Genomic DNA, 17,065 nt, shown 5'->3' on the forward strand with positions numbered 1-17,065 from the left:
TAGGAAATTAAAATAAAAAGTTAACTTCATTATAAGGTAAATTTCCATTTTCATTTTCTCCGATTTAAAAGCATTGAGAATCATCATTTTGTTCTCACTTCCAATACTGAGTTGACAAGGACTTTTATTTAAGAGTTAAATAACTTAGTGCTTCCGTTCTTCAGCTCTGTGCCGTGGGTCATAAATCTGACTCCAGCACTGCTCCTGATCAGGCCCTGATATCTACGGTGTGGGGACAATAATGTAAATTAAAACACAGTGTTCCCTTAAATTTAAAAGGAAAATTGAGACTCTGTGCCTAATTGAAAATGAACTCCAGGCTGTGAGCTACTCTGAAGGGGTGTGGGAGCTACTGGTATCTCGTGATCAACTGGTAGGAGACACCTGCTGTAAAGGGTCAAGGGGTTCTCCATTGAGTGGACAGGACTTGCTATGCACTACCAAAGTGCTCTATTTGGAGATAGTGCAGCCGAGCAGCCTTAGGCTTAACACAGAGAAGTGCAAGACATCCACAAATACACTCAATAATCAATAAATGAGACCCAGGACTCAAAAAGGAGATCCACATCAATTTATAAAAAATATCTTTATATATGTTTAGGCATCAGAGAAAAATTGTTCCGGTAAGTATGTTTTTAAATAGGAATTCTTTTCATTTTAAAAAGTGGCCACATTGCAATTCTGATTTCTGCAATGTTATCCTATGGGAGGGAAAACAAGTTCTGCAAAAAGATAGAGTACAGTAACTTACCAGACCAATCTCCAGGAGTTAAAGTGAGTAATGGGCAAGGTCCAAGGCAACACCAGCAGTTCACGCTCAGCGGCATGGAGGCATTCAGGTGCGGGGTGCAAAACAGCGTTGGGTGCCCAATGCATTTCAATGGAGATCGGTCACTGCAAGAAGAGGCTGCAGGCTCTGGCCAGGAGGCCAGTCGGGCTAAACCAACAGTGGGGCCCAGGCCTCACGATGATTGGGCAGAGGTAGGCACCTTTGGCCCTTTTCTTCACAGCTCAGGAGTGAAGGGTGCAGAGGTGTCTTTAGGTGTCGGGTTTCTTTATCATAGCGGAGCTGTGTGCAGAGGATGTAGTCGTTGGGGAGTCCTAGGAGGGGTGAAACTACAGTAGACTCAAGACTCTGGGAGGGCTGGGAGACCTTGTTGTCACTGGTGGTCCACTTCAATGCAGGTTGGAGAAGGCAGATGCAGTGGTGACTTCAGGTGTCTGTTTTTGTCGGTTATGGAGGCTTCAGAGTCCCTTCTTTAGACCTTGCTGGAGAAGATGTCTGCTGTTCACAGGAAGCCTTAAGTCTTTTTCGAAGTCAGGTAGTCCTCCCAGGTTTCTGAAGTTACAGCTACAGGATGAGTCAAATTTGGCTGCTTTTTCTCTTCTTCTACTTTCGTGCGTCTTCAGTTTCCTTGGTCTGCTTTGGTTGTCTTGATCTGCTTCTCTGGTGCCAGGGGCTCCCCTAAATACTGCATTTAGGCTGCTTGGGATGTGTAGGGTAGTAGCCAATGGGATATTGGCCCTTGTGGTCACTATGACCCCTATATGACCACTTCCTGTGGGAAGTGGGAATAACCCTGTTCCAGAGTTCCTAAGTATGCCATCTCAAAGATGGCTACCTCTGAAAAACTGTGTTCACCTTGGCTTAACCTGCCGTAGGGGTGGTGCTAGCTTGGAGGTGGCATCCCTACCTGGCTAATTTTCCCACCTGTTCAGGTGTCAAGTGGGCTCTGGACAGGGGGGTGGCTTCTTCTCCTTTGAGGGGAGCCAGATTTGCATTTCAAAGGTGGCAGTCCTTTGAGACTTGCCTCCTTAGGGAGGCTAATCAGCAGGTCAACCTGTGGGAGGGGGTGTTACACCCTCTTCCCGGACTGGCTTTTGCTCTGGGCCTCCAGAGAGCAGAAGGCTCTCACCCTAGGGGGCCAGAACAGTGTCTCAAGTGGTAGGTCGGCAGAAACCTGTCACACTAGAAGCAGGAAGGTTTTCAGGAGGCACCTCTTAGGTGCCCTCTGGGTGTATGTAATGATAAATCCAACACTTGAATCAGTGTGGGCTTATCAATATGAGATCTTTGATAACAAACATCCCTATCTTCAGGGAAGCCATCATGTAGCTGGGGAACTCGTATTGACCAGTGTCCAGCACATGCATTTAAAATGGCTTCTCAGGCCACTTATTATATCTGAGAATTGACAAAGATTTAGCTGGGGCATATCTGCTCTTGCAGATATGCCCTCACATGGAATATAACCCACCTGCCTTAGGGCTGTAAGGCCTGTTGTAGGGGTGACTTAAATTTATTGCATGCAGTGTTAGGCGACATGGCACACAGGTTGTGTGCCATGTCGTGTGTTCACTTTTGTGTGCACCAAGACATGCAGCCTGCGATGGCAGCCTGTAATGTGGTTGGTGAGGAGTCCCTCAGGTTGGCACAATTTGTGCTGCAGCCCTTAGGGACCTTCTTTAGCACCTCAGGCCATAGGTACCAGGGGTACCATTTAATAGGGACTTACTGAAGGTGCTATAGGATTTGCCAACTGGGGAAACAATAGTACAGTTTAGGGAAAGAGATCTGGCACTGGGGACCTGGTTAGCAGGTACCCGGTGCACTTTCAGCGATATCACATCAGATACCAGGCAAAAAGTGGGGGGTAACCATGTCAAAAAGAGGCACTTTCACACATTCAGTAACACCATATCTGGTAGAGACTCTATCTAGCTGCAGATCTCTTACTTTAGAATATTACCCAAGCATGAGACTGGATACAGACATTTTTTAGCAATCCCCTTGTGCACCAGTAGGTGGCGTTGTTCAGCTATACACGGCATCATTTGACCTGTAAGTAAAATGCGCTGTGCGTATATAGGAACCACCCCAGCACACTGACCTCAGTTCTTTACTGTTTTTCTGCACCGGATGCAAGTAGCCAAGCTGAGGAGGAATGACTAGTGGAGGGGGTTTAGAAGGGGTGCCTCCTATCTTATGATTCACAACAGAAGGGACATACAATTTGCACCTTTAATTGCAGACACTGACAGGATACCAACCTGTTCACGCAGGTGGTAGCCATTTATAAAGTGTAAGCTGTCATGACAGACAACTTACAATTTGTGAGAATCAGACAGTGGCTTAACGGGAACAGTCAATAATCCTAAGGAGGACTGTATTCTGAACTTTGGAGTGCAATCAGTGTCCCTAAAAAGGTACACTGACTGCACTGAAAAATAGCATTTTAAATTGTGAATGAATGATTGCTGCTGTTTCTCTGAAGTCTCGAACCCTGCACTGTCAAATATTAGATAAGATTCACAAAATTGAATTCTGCCTCATTATTTTTAATTCTGCAAATCTTACTGAAGAACAAGTTACTTATCTTCGGTAACACTTATTGTTTTGGATACAGTATCTACCTGTGGATTCCTCACCTTTTGAGTACTCCCACTTCACCAGCAATTGACAGAAATGTATTCTTTCTAGCTCCGCTTGTCAACGAGGATGTCACAATGGAACAGTTCCAGTGTGTGACTCTGTCTTAAGTCATCCGAGCCATAAGAAGTCCTCGCCGGAGTGCTGACGTCAGTTTCACCCACTTTTTTCCCATGCCTTCGAGGCAAATGGGTGAACACCAACATCACAAGCTCAACATGTGCAAGCTCAACTCAAAAATGTATATATGTTTGAATAACAAAATACATTCTGTATGAGATATACATAATTTGCAATATACATATATGCTATACATAAATAATTTCCTTCTTGGTATATTCAGACAGGCAACGGGGAGGCAGGAGGGTCAGTGAAGGATCCACAGGTAGATACTGTATCTGCCAGAAAAAGCGTTATCGAAGGTAAGTAACTTGTTCTTCTGATGGATACATCTACCTGTGGATTCCTCACCTTTTGAATAGAGTCCCAAAGCAGTTCCACAGTCGGAGGTGGGCGCCTGTCTGCCTACACCAAGAAATCCTGAAGCAGTGAATGGGCAAAATGGCTGTCGTTCCTGAGTCCAAATAGTAATGTTTTGCTAAAGTGCGGAGGGAAGACCATGTTGCTGCCTTGCAAATGTCAACAACAGGTACAACTTTAGCTAAAGCTAAGTAGTAGCCTTAGCTCTGGTTGAATGAGCCCTAATTCCCTCTGGAGGATCTTTCTTTGCTAGTGCATAACAAATTTTAATAGAAAGAATGACCCACCTTGACAACGTTTTTTTCTGGACAACTTTGTCCTTCCATTTACCCACGTAGCCGACGAACAACTGATCGTCCGTCCTAAATTCACTCATTCTGCCCATGTAGAAGCTCAATGCTCTTTGGATCCAGACGATGTGGCCTTTCCTCCTCCTTCGAGCGATGGGGAGGAAGGTAAAAGGACAGAATGGTGATGGACTGCCCTAAATGAAAAGGAGTCACTACCTTTGGCAGGAAAGCTGCTCTGGTTCTCAAAACCACCTTGTTGGCATGGACAGTGGTAAACGGGGGTTTTACACTCAGAGCTTGCAGCTCACTAACACGTCTAGCCAATGTGATCACTATGAGAAAAACAGTTTTAAGTGTAAGGAGCCTCAATAGGCAACTATGTAACGGTTCAAACAATGAACCCATCAAGTACGTTAAAACTAAATTTAAATCCCACTGAGGCATTATAAAAGGAGTGGGAGGAAACAAATTAGTTAAACTCTTAAGAAACCTTAAAAGTGTAGGGGACTTAAACAAAGAGGGTTGGTCAGGTAAACAAATAAATGCCAACAGTGCAGAGAGACAGCCCTTCACTGTCGCAACTGCACAACCTTGCTTCACCAAGGAAAGGGCAAATTGCAAAACATTGGATAAGTGGATCCACATGCCTGTCCCCACACCATTTGACAAACTTGGCCCATTTACTAGCACAGACAGTCTTGGTGGAGTGTTGCCTGGCCAATAAAATAATATCAGCCACTACAGGGGGGTAGGGAAAAAGAAATCAGGTTGCCCTGTTGAATCTCCAGGCATACAGATGCAGGCTCTTGAGGTGACGGTGTAGAACCAGCCCCTGCGACTGCGCGAGGAGGTCTGCCCTGTAAGGGAAATGGAACAGAGGGCACACAGAGAGTTGAAGAAGGTCTGTGTACCACACTCTTCTTGGCCAATTCGGAGCTAACAATATGACTTTGGCCTGGTCTTGGTGAATTTTCCTCAGAACTTGAGGAATCAAGGGTATGGGGGAAAAACGTAAAGCAGCCAGTTGTCCCAGCTCAAATAAAACGCGTCCCCCAGTGTTCCCTGCATCGGATACCGGAGGCTGCAGAACAACTGGTAGTGCATGTTTTCGTGAGTGGCAAACACATCTGAGGTGTCCCCAATAAGTGGAAGACATGAAGAATCACCTCCTGATGAAGTCGCCACTCGTGGTCAGCTGAAACGTACGAGCTGAGACTGTCTCACATATGTTGAAAGCTCCGGCCAAATGGTTTGCTACTATGCAAATCTGATGGTCCTGAGCCCAGGACCAGAGTCGTAGAGCCTCTGTGCGGAAAGGATATGACCCTACTCCTCCCTGTTTCTAGATGTACCAGATCGCGGTAGTGTTGTCCGAAAAGGCCTCCCTTGAGTCAGGTTACCGTCCACAGATCACCACTGAAGATCCATTGCAATGCTTCTGGAGATTCATTTAGACTCCTTGAGATCTCCATTGTATTGAAACCACTGCTCGCGGAGGCACCACGGGAGGGCCTTCATGTGCCAGCGTTCATAAGTGACCAACAGAATGCAGGAAGCGAACAGACCGAGCAGACGTGAGACTTTTAGGACTGGAACGAGTGCTACATTGTGAAATATTGGAATCACAGCCTGAATGTCCTGAATCCTCTGTGGAGGGGGAAAGGCATGATTCGCTGTGGTGTCAAGTAACACCCCTATGAACAGGATGTGCTGAGAGGGCTCCAGGTGCGATTTGGAGACATTGATTAAAAACCCCAGATTGAACAACAGATGCATAATCAATTGCAAGTAATGCTGCACCAACTCTGGAGACTTAGCTTTCAGCAACAAATTACCTAAGTAAGGGAATACTGGTATTCCCAACCTTCTGAGATGTGATGCAACTACTGCCATCACCTTCGTGAAGACTCCAGGTGCGGAAGTAAGACCAAAAAGAAAAAAACACAAACTGGTAGTGTTGCATTACTACTGTGAAGTGGAGATACTTCCTGTGTGACTGCAGAATGGGGATGTGAAAATACACATCCTGCAAGTCGATAGAAACCATCCAGTCTTTATTGTCCAGCGCAAGAAGCACCTGTGCTAGGGTCAACATTTTGAATTTCTCCTGTTTGAGTAACCAATTCAAAATCCTCAGGTGCAGGATGGGGTGCAAATGACCATGCTTTTTGGGGATCAGAAGATATCTTGAATAACATCCCTGACCCCTTTCCTGCTCTGGAGCTAACTCCACGGTGCCCTTTAAAAGCAGATTTTGTACCTCCTGCTAAACCAGCGGCAGATGTTTTTCCAAACACCAAATTTGCTGGGGAGGGAAGGGAGGAGGAAACTCCTGAAAGGGAAGGGCATATCCATTTGCTACAATGTCTAACACCCAACTGTCTATTGTTATTGACTCCCACTTTTGGGGGGAATAAATTAACCCCCCCCCTACAGGTAACACATGCTCTTGAAAGGAGGGAGAACTAGGGTTGCTTCCCTGAAAGGTTTCCAGCGGATGATGAAGTGGAGGAAGAGGAAGGCTGATGGATGGTACCACGCTGCCTAGGTCTTCCACGATCTCTGTAGAATTCATAAAGGGGGTTGGCAGACTGCTGACTTTGGGATTGCTGCCTCCAGCGAAAGGAGGAGCTCCGGCCAAACCCCCTAAACCTACGGAAAGGCCTGTAGGTCGAGCAGAGAGATTAAGTCCTAGATACTTGGCAGTTGCCTTACTCTCCTTAAATCTCAAAAGCAGAATCTGCCTTGGGTCCAAACAATCTAGATCCATCAAATGGAAGATCCATTAGTGCGGACTGTACATCAGGGGAGAACCCCAACCCTCTAAGCCATGCACGTCTTCCGTTTGCAACTGAAGTCCCCTTGGCTCTGGCAATAGAGTCCGCAGTATCCGTGCCTGATTTAATAACCTGTTTTGCTGCAGCGACTGTCTTGCAGCAGCTCCGTAAAATGACCCTGTATATGGGTCTTTGAAATAACCTCCTTGGCTGAATCCATCAGTGCATGGATATACCTGCCCAACAGAGATATAGCATTTACCGATTTTAACACCATGCTTCCTGATGAAAAAAATCTTCTTTGCTGACTGCTCCATGCATTTTGACTCCCTGTCTTCAGGAGCTGCGGGGAAGGAACCAGGTGCAGCCTTGGGTAAACATGAAGCCTGCACCACCATACTATCAAGTGTTGGATGCTGACTCAGAAACTGTGGATCAGCTGGTGCAGCTCTATACCTCCTGGCAATAGACTTGGAAACTGCATGAGCAGGAACAGGCTTCCGCCACAGATCCAAGACTGGCTACGACAAAGCCTCACTAAATGAAAGGAGAGGTTCTGATGCAAAAGAAGAATAGTGAAACACCTCAGACAGAATGTTAGTTTTTAGTTCCGTAGTGGGCAGAGGCCCAGAAGTTCTGCTGCCTTCCTGATTACCCCATGACATGAGGTAACCTCCGGAGGTGGTATAACCCCAGGGGACAATAGGTCCCACTCAGGAGAAGTGTCCAACCCACTTGCAGCTTCAATACCTTCAAACTCATGGGAAGACAAAGGAATATCTCCTTCCTTGAGGTCCTGCTGCTCTTCCAAGTACTGCTCCTCCTCCAAGAGCCTGAAGGCTTTCCTCCTCAACCTTAACCTGGATTCTAGCCGTGGAGTCCACAGTAAATGCATTGACGTTGAGGAAGCCTGTTGTGGCACTGGTGAAGCCAAGACCAGTGCTGGTAGCTTGCTCCTGGCAGGTGTAGATTGAACCAACTCTGGACCAGATCTGACCAACGTCGGAATCGGTGCTGCTTGCGCAGAAGCCCCGAAGGAGATGGTACCTTTCTCTGCGCTGTCCCCGAACATTGATAGGGAGTCATAGGCAAGAAAGGCATGAAGAGAGCCTGCCTATACAGTGCCAGAAAGCCTCCAGGGTTAAAGGCCAAAGGACCCGTGGGGCCCGCAGGCACACCAGAGGGGGCCATTACTCTATTAAAAATGCTGTACATAGCATTTAAGAAGTTGAATGGGTCTGTCCCCAGGGCTGGAAAGGTCAGATACTCCTGCTCCTGTTTTGGAAGCTGGGCCTGACCTGAAGTCTGCTCTTCCATCTCCTGAGCTGACTGAGTTACAGGAGAACACTGCGCCGCAGGACTCGATAGCAACGCTGAGATTTCCACCAAAGAAGGCGCCAGTGACATCTCTGGCGACTTCGGTTGAGGAGGTGTTAAAATGGGACTCACTTCTCATGTTGCCAAGACTTTGAAGTCGGAGACAAAGACCAAGGGCTGGCATCCCGGGATGAGTGACGGCGTGAGCTGTAGCGACGCCACTTCTTGTGCGACCTTGAAGACGTGTGGGACGATGACTCCTTTTCGAGGCCTGGATCTTCGATGGCCCGAATTCTCTTTTTTAGCTTTTACCAGAAAGAGCTTTGCCGCTCTTTCTTTAAGTGCCTTTGTGTTCATGCTTTGGCATGAAGAGCATCCCCCAATGTCATGGGTGGTAGTTGGGCACCAGAGACAGTTTTCGTGAGGATCAGTAACCAACATGTGACCCCTCACACTCTGTAGAAGGCATAAGGCCCAACTTCTTTGGTGGAGACATTGCTGCGCAAAGAAAAAACTTGACAAAGATCTTCCATACAGTGTAACCACCTGGAGAGGAAGAAAAAATTTGAGTGTCGAAGGCACAGAAAAAAGGGAACTGAAGTCAGCACGATGGCGAGGACTTCTTATGGCTCCGATGACATCAGACGGAGTCACGTGTGGAGCGTTCCATTATGACGTCCTTGTCGACGTGGAGAGCTAGAACAAAAAAGTGTTTGTCAATTCCTGGCGCAATTGGAGTATTTAAGGGTGAGGACTCCACAGGTAGATGTATCCATCAGAAAGTTTATTTTGTGTTGAGATAGAGTTGTACATCTGTTCTAGTGCAAAACGTAGAATACAAAGCAGTCCGTATGCAAAAAGAGAGATTTCTCTGAGACCCAACCAGCAATGTGTTAGGGCCTATATTATGCAAGCAAGGACACCCAACGGTAAACCAAGAGAACAGTGGTGGCGGGGGCGGGGTCACTTTTATTAATGTGGTCCTATTTTGCACTAATGCTTAATACATTTTGAGATACACATTTAGGTTTGTCTGTAGTTTGTCACTTATCGAAATGTACATTTTAATTTTATCTTCTCTAGCCAGGTGCGTCAAAGTTCTAATTATACAAGGCTGACATCTGTAAAGAAAGTATACTTCAGCAATTGAGGATAGACAGGTGAATGAACAAAAGACAATAAGTCACCTTTACCCCCCAAACCTCTCAATATATGCAGAATACTGCTTTCCATAGCAGGAATCAGCCAATCAAGCATGTTTATTTAATTTCATGGAATTAAAGCTACAATTTCCCCTAATTTCTCAGCACCTCTAATAACTGTTATTACAGTGCCAATTTATCAATGTTCAAAAATCTCCCACTCTCTTTTTCCATGCTTAAAGGTTTTCTCCACCTGTAGGCACTTTGCATAACTCACAGATAAAACCTTCAACAATACTGGCAACCAAAACTCACTCCATGCCTTGTGCAGTCTGTCGTGCAATGTCTATGAGTTTGATCATCTCAAATTTGGTCTCTATGATGTGTAGATGGTGATATAGACTGGAGCCCTCGCACCATTGAGTAACAATAGCTAGCTGAGGTTTTGTAGAGTATCCCATGAAAAGCAAAATATTCACATGTCGTGTTTTCCTGTGGAAGAATAGAAGAGAACGTCACATCTGTGAACTATGTAATTAGAAAATTCTCAAGTATATCTCTAGACAAAACAGTCCTTAATAATTTGCAACACCACATTTTTTAACTTATAAGTAGCTAAGCAGTTATAAATGTGAGGGGCATTATTAAATGCCAACTAAAGCATGAGAAACTATTCTCACTGCTGTGAGGGTCTGCTAAGGTCAAAACGCAGCCCCATCCAATCACCTGTTTGAGCCTCCAGCCTTCACAGACATTGCTGGCTGGTCCACCCAAGACTTGGCTTAGCTAGCCGCCCGTCGACACCCTTCAAAGGCCTGATTTTCTCAGCACCCAGTGGTGTTCAATGGAGGCTGCAGCCTTCTTGTCCAACATTTCTTACTCTAGGATGTCCCTCCAAGTGACATTCTGTCACCAGCCATGTTCACAAGAGGCAGCTTGCTCTCCCAAGAACAGGGGCAGGTAACAGCAGTCATGATAGTTGTAGGAAAATCAAGAAATTCTGGTTATTACCCAAAGGCTGGAATTTCTTGAGTTTCTATATCGGCACATTCATAATTTAAAATTCACACACTCAAGATTGTAATTAAAACAACCAAAGGGACAAAATCAGTAAAAACAGTGGTCTTTACACTTTTTAATGCCGCGTCCCCACCAGTGGGAAAAAAATAATAATCGTCCACTCCGAATTTTTCACAATTTGTCTATTAAATTGGCAATATTTAAAAAATCTAACCTTATTTATACATTGCAGTTAAGTTATGTCACTGTTTTAAAAATGCAATCAAATACATGATGCCAAACAAACTATTCTGGTCAGGCAGGCCTTACTAATGTGCAAAAGTATCCACAGTGCGATTTTTAGAAGTGGGGGTGGGGGCTTTGAACTGTATTTGGAGTCCCTTCCCTTTTGAAACCTACTCCCAGCTTGGATATAAATAGCAAAACATGTTAGTGATGGCCCATTACAGAGCGGGTCACTGCTGCTCAGTTTATTCAGCTTAAAACAAAGTCCTGTTATTAGCATAAATGCTTTGTTTGGGCCCCCCTGTTCACTTGAGGCCCCCCAGGGGGCCACGTCCCTCAGTTTGAAAACCCAAGTAAAAATGTCAGTATATAAAAACTGAGTGTAAAAGCAAAATTAGTTTTGTAAATTTAATTCACTTTGGACTCATATGCCAATAATAGAAACATCTGTATTAAATGAACAAGTTACTTACCTTCAGTAATCTTCGGAATAATCTTTCTAACCACAGATTCATCAACTTACAATTCTCCCCAGCTGCCAAACTGGACCTTGAAAGCTTTCCCAGTAGTGCTCCTGAGCTCTGCTAGGTGGCACCATGGGGCTCCATGTTGACTCTAAACCGCCATAGAAGTGACTGAGCGGAGCCGCATAAATGCATCACACCTGTGCACTAGCATTCTTTTCTTGTTTTGAGAGAAAAGGAGGCCACTCCACAGAATGAGAAGGAGGGAGGGCAGAGAGGACTATGTGTGTATACAGGGGAGCCACCAGAAAGTGTAGCCAAAGGTAAGTAAATTCTTATTCTGATGGGTACTTCTTGACTGCAGATGCCTCATTGTGGAATAGATACAAAAGCAGTGCATCTCGAAGGTAAAGGGTCTGTAGAGTGGGGTCAGACCAAAAAGTCCCACAGTAGCAAATAGGCAAAATTATCTTTCCCCTCTGACCACGTTGTCAAGGTAGTTATGGTTTGTGAACATGTGCACTGTTCCGCATGGCAGATACCAAGACCTGGCACTAACGACCTAACGCAGAGGTAGCAGCCTTGGCTCTGGTGGAATGAGCTCTCAGGCCTTTCAGAGGCTTCTTCTTGGCAAGTGTACAGCAGATTGTAATGCAGAGGACTACATATCTAAACAGGATCCTCTTCTGTACTGCATTCCTTTTTTTTAGCCCCAAAGAACCCCACAAACAGCTGACTGTCAACCTGAGTGTCCTTGTTACAATAAATGTAAATCTTTAAAGCCCTTTTAGGTTCCAGCCAAAGTACCCTCTAATCCTCTTTCAAGGGGTCTGGAGGGCCAAAGAATGCTGATAGGGTGAAGGATTGTTAATGTGCAAGAGACTCACAACTGTAGGCAAGAAGACCACCCAAATCCTCAGTATAGGTGTAGCGGCAAAACAAATGGTGTAGGGCAGCTGCACCGATAGTGCCTGAAGTTCACTCATGTGATGAGCTGAAGTGATCGTAAGGAGAAAGACAGCTTTTAGAGTCAGGAGACGCAATAAGTATCTGTGCATCAGCTTGAAGGGTGTAGAAATGAGAACCGTCAAGGCCAAGTTAATGAATCACAGAAGGATTGGGAGAGAACATGTGCGTCAAACCTTTAGAAAACAGCAACATCAACAGGTGATTTGGATAGTGATGGTTGGTCCAGCAAAAGAGAAAAGGTTGAAAGAGCAAAAAAATAACCCTCAATAGTGCGTACTCCACTGCAAGGCCTTGCTGGGACAAAGACAAAATAAACAATAAAAAGACTGACAGTTTGGTTTGTAAAGGCTCTGTATTGTGGACACCACAGCAGGCCACCAATTTATTCCAGTTCTTGGAGTAAACTGACTTTCTGGAATGGCACCTGGCAGCAAGGATGACACCTACCACTTCTGGTGGCAGATAAAATGCAGCTAACTGCCACTGCTGAACCAAACTTCACCAGTGCAGTTGTAAATGTGCAGATACAGGTGAAGGACCCAGCAGTGCTGCTGTGCCAAAAAAATAAATCCAGAAGTGATAGCCTGAACGAAGGGCAGATGCTCATGCCCAGAAATTCTGTGTGTCTTCTGGCCCAATCATAAGTCACTAGGATGACTTGAGCCTGGTCGTTCCTGATATTTTTCAGAACTCAGGGAAAGAGAGGCAGAGGCAGGAGTCCTATGTTCCATTCCAGCCAGAATGCATCTCAGCAAGCTTACTCGCAGAAACTCCAATGCGTAAAACTTTTGACACTGTCCACTATAGATGGAGACGAAAAGATCTAACCACGCTTTTCTCCACTGCCGGAAGTTGCCCTGCACCACCTGAGGATGTAGATGCCATTCATGATTTGCCCGATGCCACTGGCTAAGCTAATCCACTTTAGAATTCAAGGAACCTGCCAGGTAGTTCATGATTAGGAAAACGCCCTGACACATCAGCCAACTCTAGAGGCAAAGACATTCTGGCACAGGAATGAGGATCCCACTCCATCCTGCTTGTTGCAATACCAAATAGCGGAGTTGTTGTCCATCAGAATGTGTACCAGCCTCTCTTTTGTGGATGGCAGGAAGGCCTTCAACACCAAACAAATGGCCTCAAACTCCAACAGACTCACATGAAGCTGGACTTCTGCCAGAGACCAGACTCCTCTCATCTCCACCTCGCTCAGATGACCTCCCCAACTCAGCAGTGTTGCATCCATCACCACTGTAATGTGGGGAAGGGAGAAGGGCTTGCTACTGGCCCAATTGCTGATGAGCAGTCACTACTGCAGATCGTGTGCAGTCTCCTCTAAAATTTGAATGGCATCCTTTAGGCTACCTGGCTGTGCAAAGAACCTGAACCAGTAGATTGCTTTCTGAGGCTCTTCAAAGTTGCTATTCGGTTAGGTCCAGGTCTTCCCTCGGGTGGTTTAATTAGTTTGACCTCGACTAAAATAGCAATCAAATTTACAGAGATAAAACAAAAAGTTGCTGGCTACTAGCAGGTCAGGTAGACCTTTATAACGATATTGGAGAGTCAAGACAGCTCATCATAATAAATGTATATATTCAGCCGGAAATGATAGAAGATCACGGTATCCAGCTGGGTCTACTTGAGGAAGATCTGGAAGCAATATGCAGAGCAGTTGATTCTGATCTTGGGAGATTTTAATAATAAATCATATCCAACAAGTAGTGATAAATTGTATAAAGAGTTGGTGACCGCTGCACTTATCCCGCAACTTATCTTCCCCAGAACAGAAGACACAGCTTGGGATAGGGCCTTACTAAGAATCTTAGGTTCTCTAGGACTATTCTGCATTATTGGACTCATGAATACAGACCACCCATCAAAGCAGACTTTTTGAATAGGTAACCAGGTTTGCCCTATTAACTATGCCTTGTAAATGCTTGGCACTTTGGGGAAGAGGCGTGTTTTGAAGTTGTGCATCTAGAGGGTAGTGAGCATTGGCCCCTACAGTTAACACTCAGGAGAGGGGATAATGTCCTAAGTGAAAGAGAAAGAGGTGTAGGTGGAGTACCCCCGTCGGATAGCAACCCGAATAACAGAAAACAGCCTTAAAGTACTTAAAGTACTTAATGAGCTAATGGTAAATTATAGGGATCTTAGGGTGGTGGAAGATCTTAATGATGTATTTATGGGTTATGATAGGTTAATTGAAGAAGCAGTAGATTGTTTGAAAGTAAAACTAAAAATAACACAGGAGAATAAAGTTAAGGGAAAAGTCCGAAGGGACAATAAAAATACCTGGTATAATCAAGAGTGTAGGCTCCAGAAGCTAAAGGTGCGGAAACTGGCAAGAGAATTCAAGAAAAGGCGTACCAAGGAAACAGAACAGAAGCTGGAAGTATACAAATACAAATTGGGAAGTTATATTAGACGTGATAGGAACTCACAACATTAGGAGGTTTTGGCAGTTGTTTCCGGAGGGAAAAGCCACAGGAAATATGAGGTGTTTAGTTGGAGAACATGATTGGAATAAGGATCTGTGCAATTTACAAGTGAGAAGAAGGGGTGGCTATGCTTTGAGATTTGCACTTCCTATGTAAATAAAAAAAAATTAGGGGGAGTAATGTTTCAAAGTTGCAGGAAAGTACTTTAGGGTGCCATCCTAGTATTGCACCCAACCAACCAACCATTGGAAATCCAATCAGCACTGGAAGATATACTACTGAGTTACCAAGGCACACCAAATTAGTCCATAAACTCCATAACGTAGTAAAGTCTGTCAATCAACAATCAGAAACCGTCTGTGTGATTAGTTAGAATCTGTTTATTCCAGGTATGATGGTTCCAAAGTACAAGAGCCGAATAACAGCCGACAAGTGTTTCGTCATCAAGACTTTCTCAGGGCTGAAAGATGGACATATAGAAAGGGTATATGAGATGGAATGAAGGCAACAGGGAAAAAAATCTCTGTTGTAATGGAAAACCATAACACTAAACAAATTATTTGAATTGTGTGAATATAAAGAGTGAAGAAAACTCCCAAAAGAGGTTGATAGGTATACAAATCAACTGAAGCTCTTCTTGTTGTGTCATGCATATACCTGTAAACAGTGAAAAAAAGGATTGTATAAGTATTGTGCACATGCAACCAATATATAAATATAAATGATGTTTGAAACCTGTGGGTCCAAGATATGCGTGTGTCACCTAAACTCAAAAAAAGGTTGAAGGAAAGTGATGTTAGTCACAGGCCAATACATATCAGTCCCAAAAAGTTAGTGACCAGTCCTCACACTGCAGAAAGTGTGAAACAACCAAGCTAGAAGTAGAGCATGGAAATATGTAAGTAAAGAGGACATATCAGAAATCCAAAAATAAGGCAATAGTAATGCTACCATCACAGCGTACTGTGGTAGGCTGTTTGACCAAAACGAAGGCATATTAGAATTTCGGCACAGAAATGGCCATGATAAGCCTATAGTAAGTAAAATAAACAAGTAAATTGTATGAAAAACCATTCCTATCGCAGACCACAAAAACATAGCAAACCATGAGTATAAAATGTGCAAAACGCAAAGAGATATATGAAAACATAAAATTACATAACTACAGGTGACATGATATAGTTGGCAAAGTGGTCCATGCAAACTATAGCGATGTGAGATTCAGAATGTATACATATATCTGTCCGAATGATGATAGAAATGTGAACCATCGTGAAAAACCATCAACACTTGCTCCTGAGCATATGAACGTGTACGGCGCTCGGTATGCTGGCTAATGTAAAATAAACAAAAAGGCGAGACAGCGAGGCGAAGGCAGACATTAGAAACAAGAACTGTGAATCATTGCAACGCAAATCACAAACATATTGTGAAAATACCCGGGGCACAAAGCAAAACAGAGTAGTACGTGGACATGTCCACACCTGAAATGACAAAGTTATGTCAGGGGTACATAAAGGTTACAACAATATCCCCAGAAACACAATAACTTACAGCGGAAAGTTCATGCCATGTGGGGTCAATAGAAGTTTAGTTGTCGTCCGTAAAATGCCATTGTGCCTGTGTACATGTAAGCCAATTAGCAATAGAAAGAGGATTAGAGGCTAGAGCGACGGGCCGTGTAGTCCATGGCACCATCTTGGAATACGTCAACTAAACAGGAAAAGCTACATTTGTGTACCAACGGGTGTACAAAAAATATATATAATGTGGCAGAAAAAAATAACGAAATATGGGACCAGATGGAAAGAGGGGTGTCCATGTTGCTCGTGATTCGTCTCTACAACATATCCATGTAGATTCAGGATATTTTAAATATAAGAGGCAATGCCAAACAAAGTAAACTGTACTTAGTCTGAAGACGTATTAAGTGAACACAATTGTGAACATCCGTTGATGGCATAAAATATGGTGGCAAAGTGTAGTAATGAGGGTTCGTAATGAAGACCAGAACAGCGGAGGTTGTCACAAGTGAGAAGATTTATTCCCAAGAGGAGACCCACGGCCGGCACACGGAGCGGGCAGCAACAACTGTCCGAGCTGCGTTCGGGTTCCCGAATCCCCAGATCCCCATAACAACACACAGAATTCTGAGATTACAACACCATCTCCCTTTTAACAAAACAAAACAAAAGAAAAAAAAACAGAAATAAAGAAAACACGGTAAAATACACACAAGGAAATACAAATAATGACAAAACTATGAATTTAACAGGAGCATTCCTAACTCTACAGGGAATACTAATAACTGACAAAATCTTTGAATTTAACTGAAGCATTCCTAACTCTACAGGTCTTGTTCATATTCTTGACAACAGAGGAGTCAATAACATTATGTTGAACAATGGAACACTCAGGAAGTGGAGACCCAAAATCCCTGTTATGAGTCTCCTTGTCATACACAACATCCCAGAAATCGCATTCAAAATTGTCATGGAGTGGCACATCCT

General features: G+C 44.3%; 1 protein-coding gene across 2 annotated transcripts in view; it reads right to left on the reverse strand.

Moving 5' to 3' along the window:
• The window catches only part of BRAF (B-Raf proto-oncogene, serine/threonine kinase), a 603,403-nt gene that overhangs the window by 228,351 nt on the left and 357,987 nt on the right, over positions 1-17,065 (reverse strand). For both annotated transcript variants that reach the window (XM_069227907.1, XM_069227906.1), the window contains exon 13: positions 9,752-9,928. In XM_069227907.1, the coding sequence (XP_069084008.1) occupies positions 9,752-9,928 (177 nt within the window). The remainder of the gene's footprint in view (positions 1-9,751; positions 9,929-17,065) is intronic.

Source organism: Pleurodeles waltl, chromosome 4_1 (genome assembly GCF_031143425.1).
Source record: "Pleurodeles waltl isolate 20211129_DDA chromosome 4_1, aPleWal1.hap1.20221129, whole genome shotgun sequence".
In the NCBI taxonomy this organism is placed as follows: Eukaryota; Metazoa; Chordata; class Amphibia; order Caudata; family Salamandridae; genus Pleurodeles; species Pleurodeles waltl.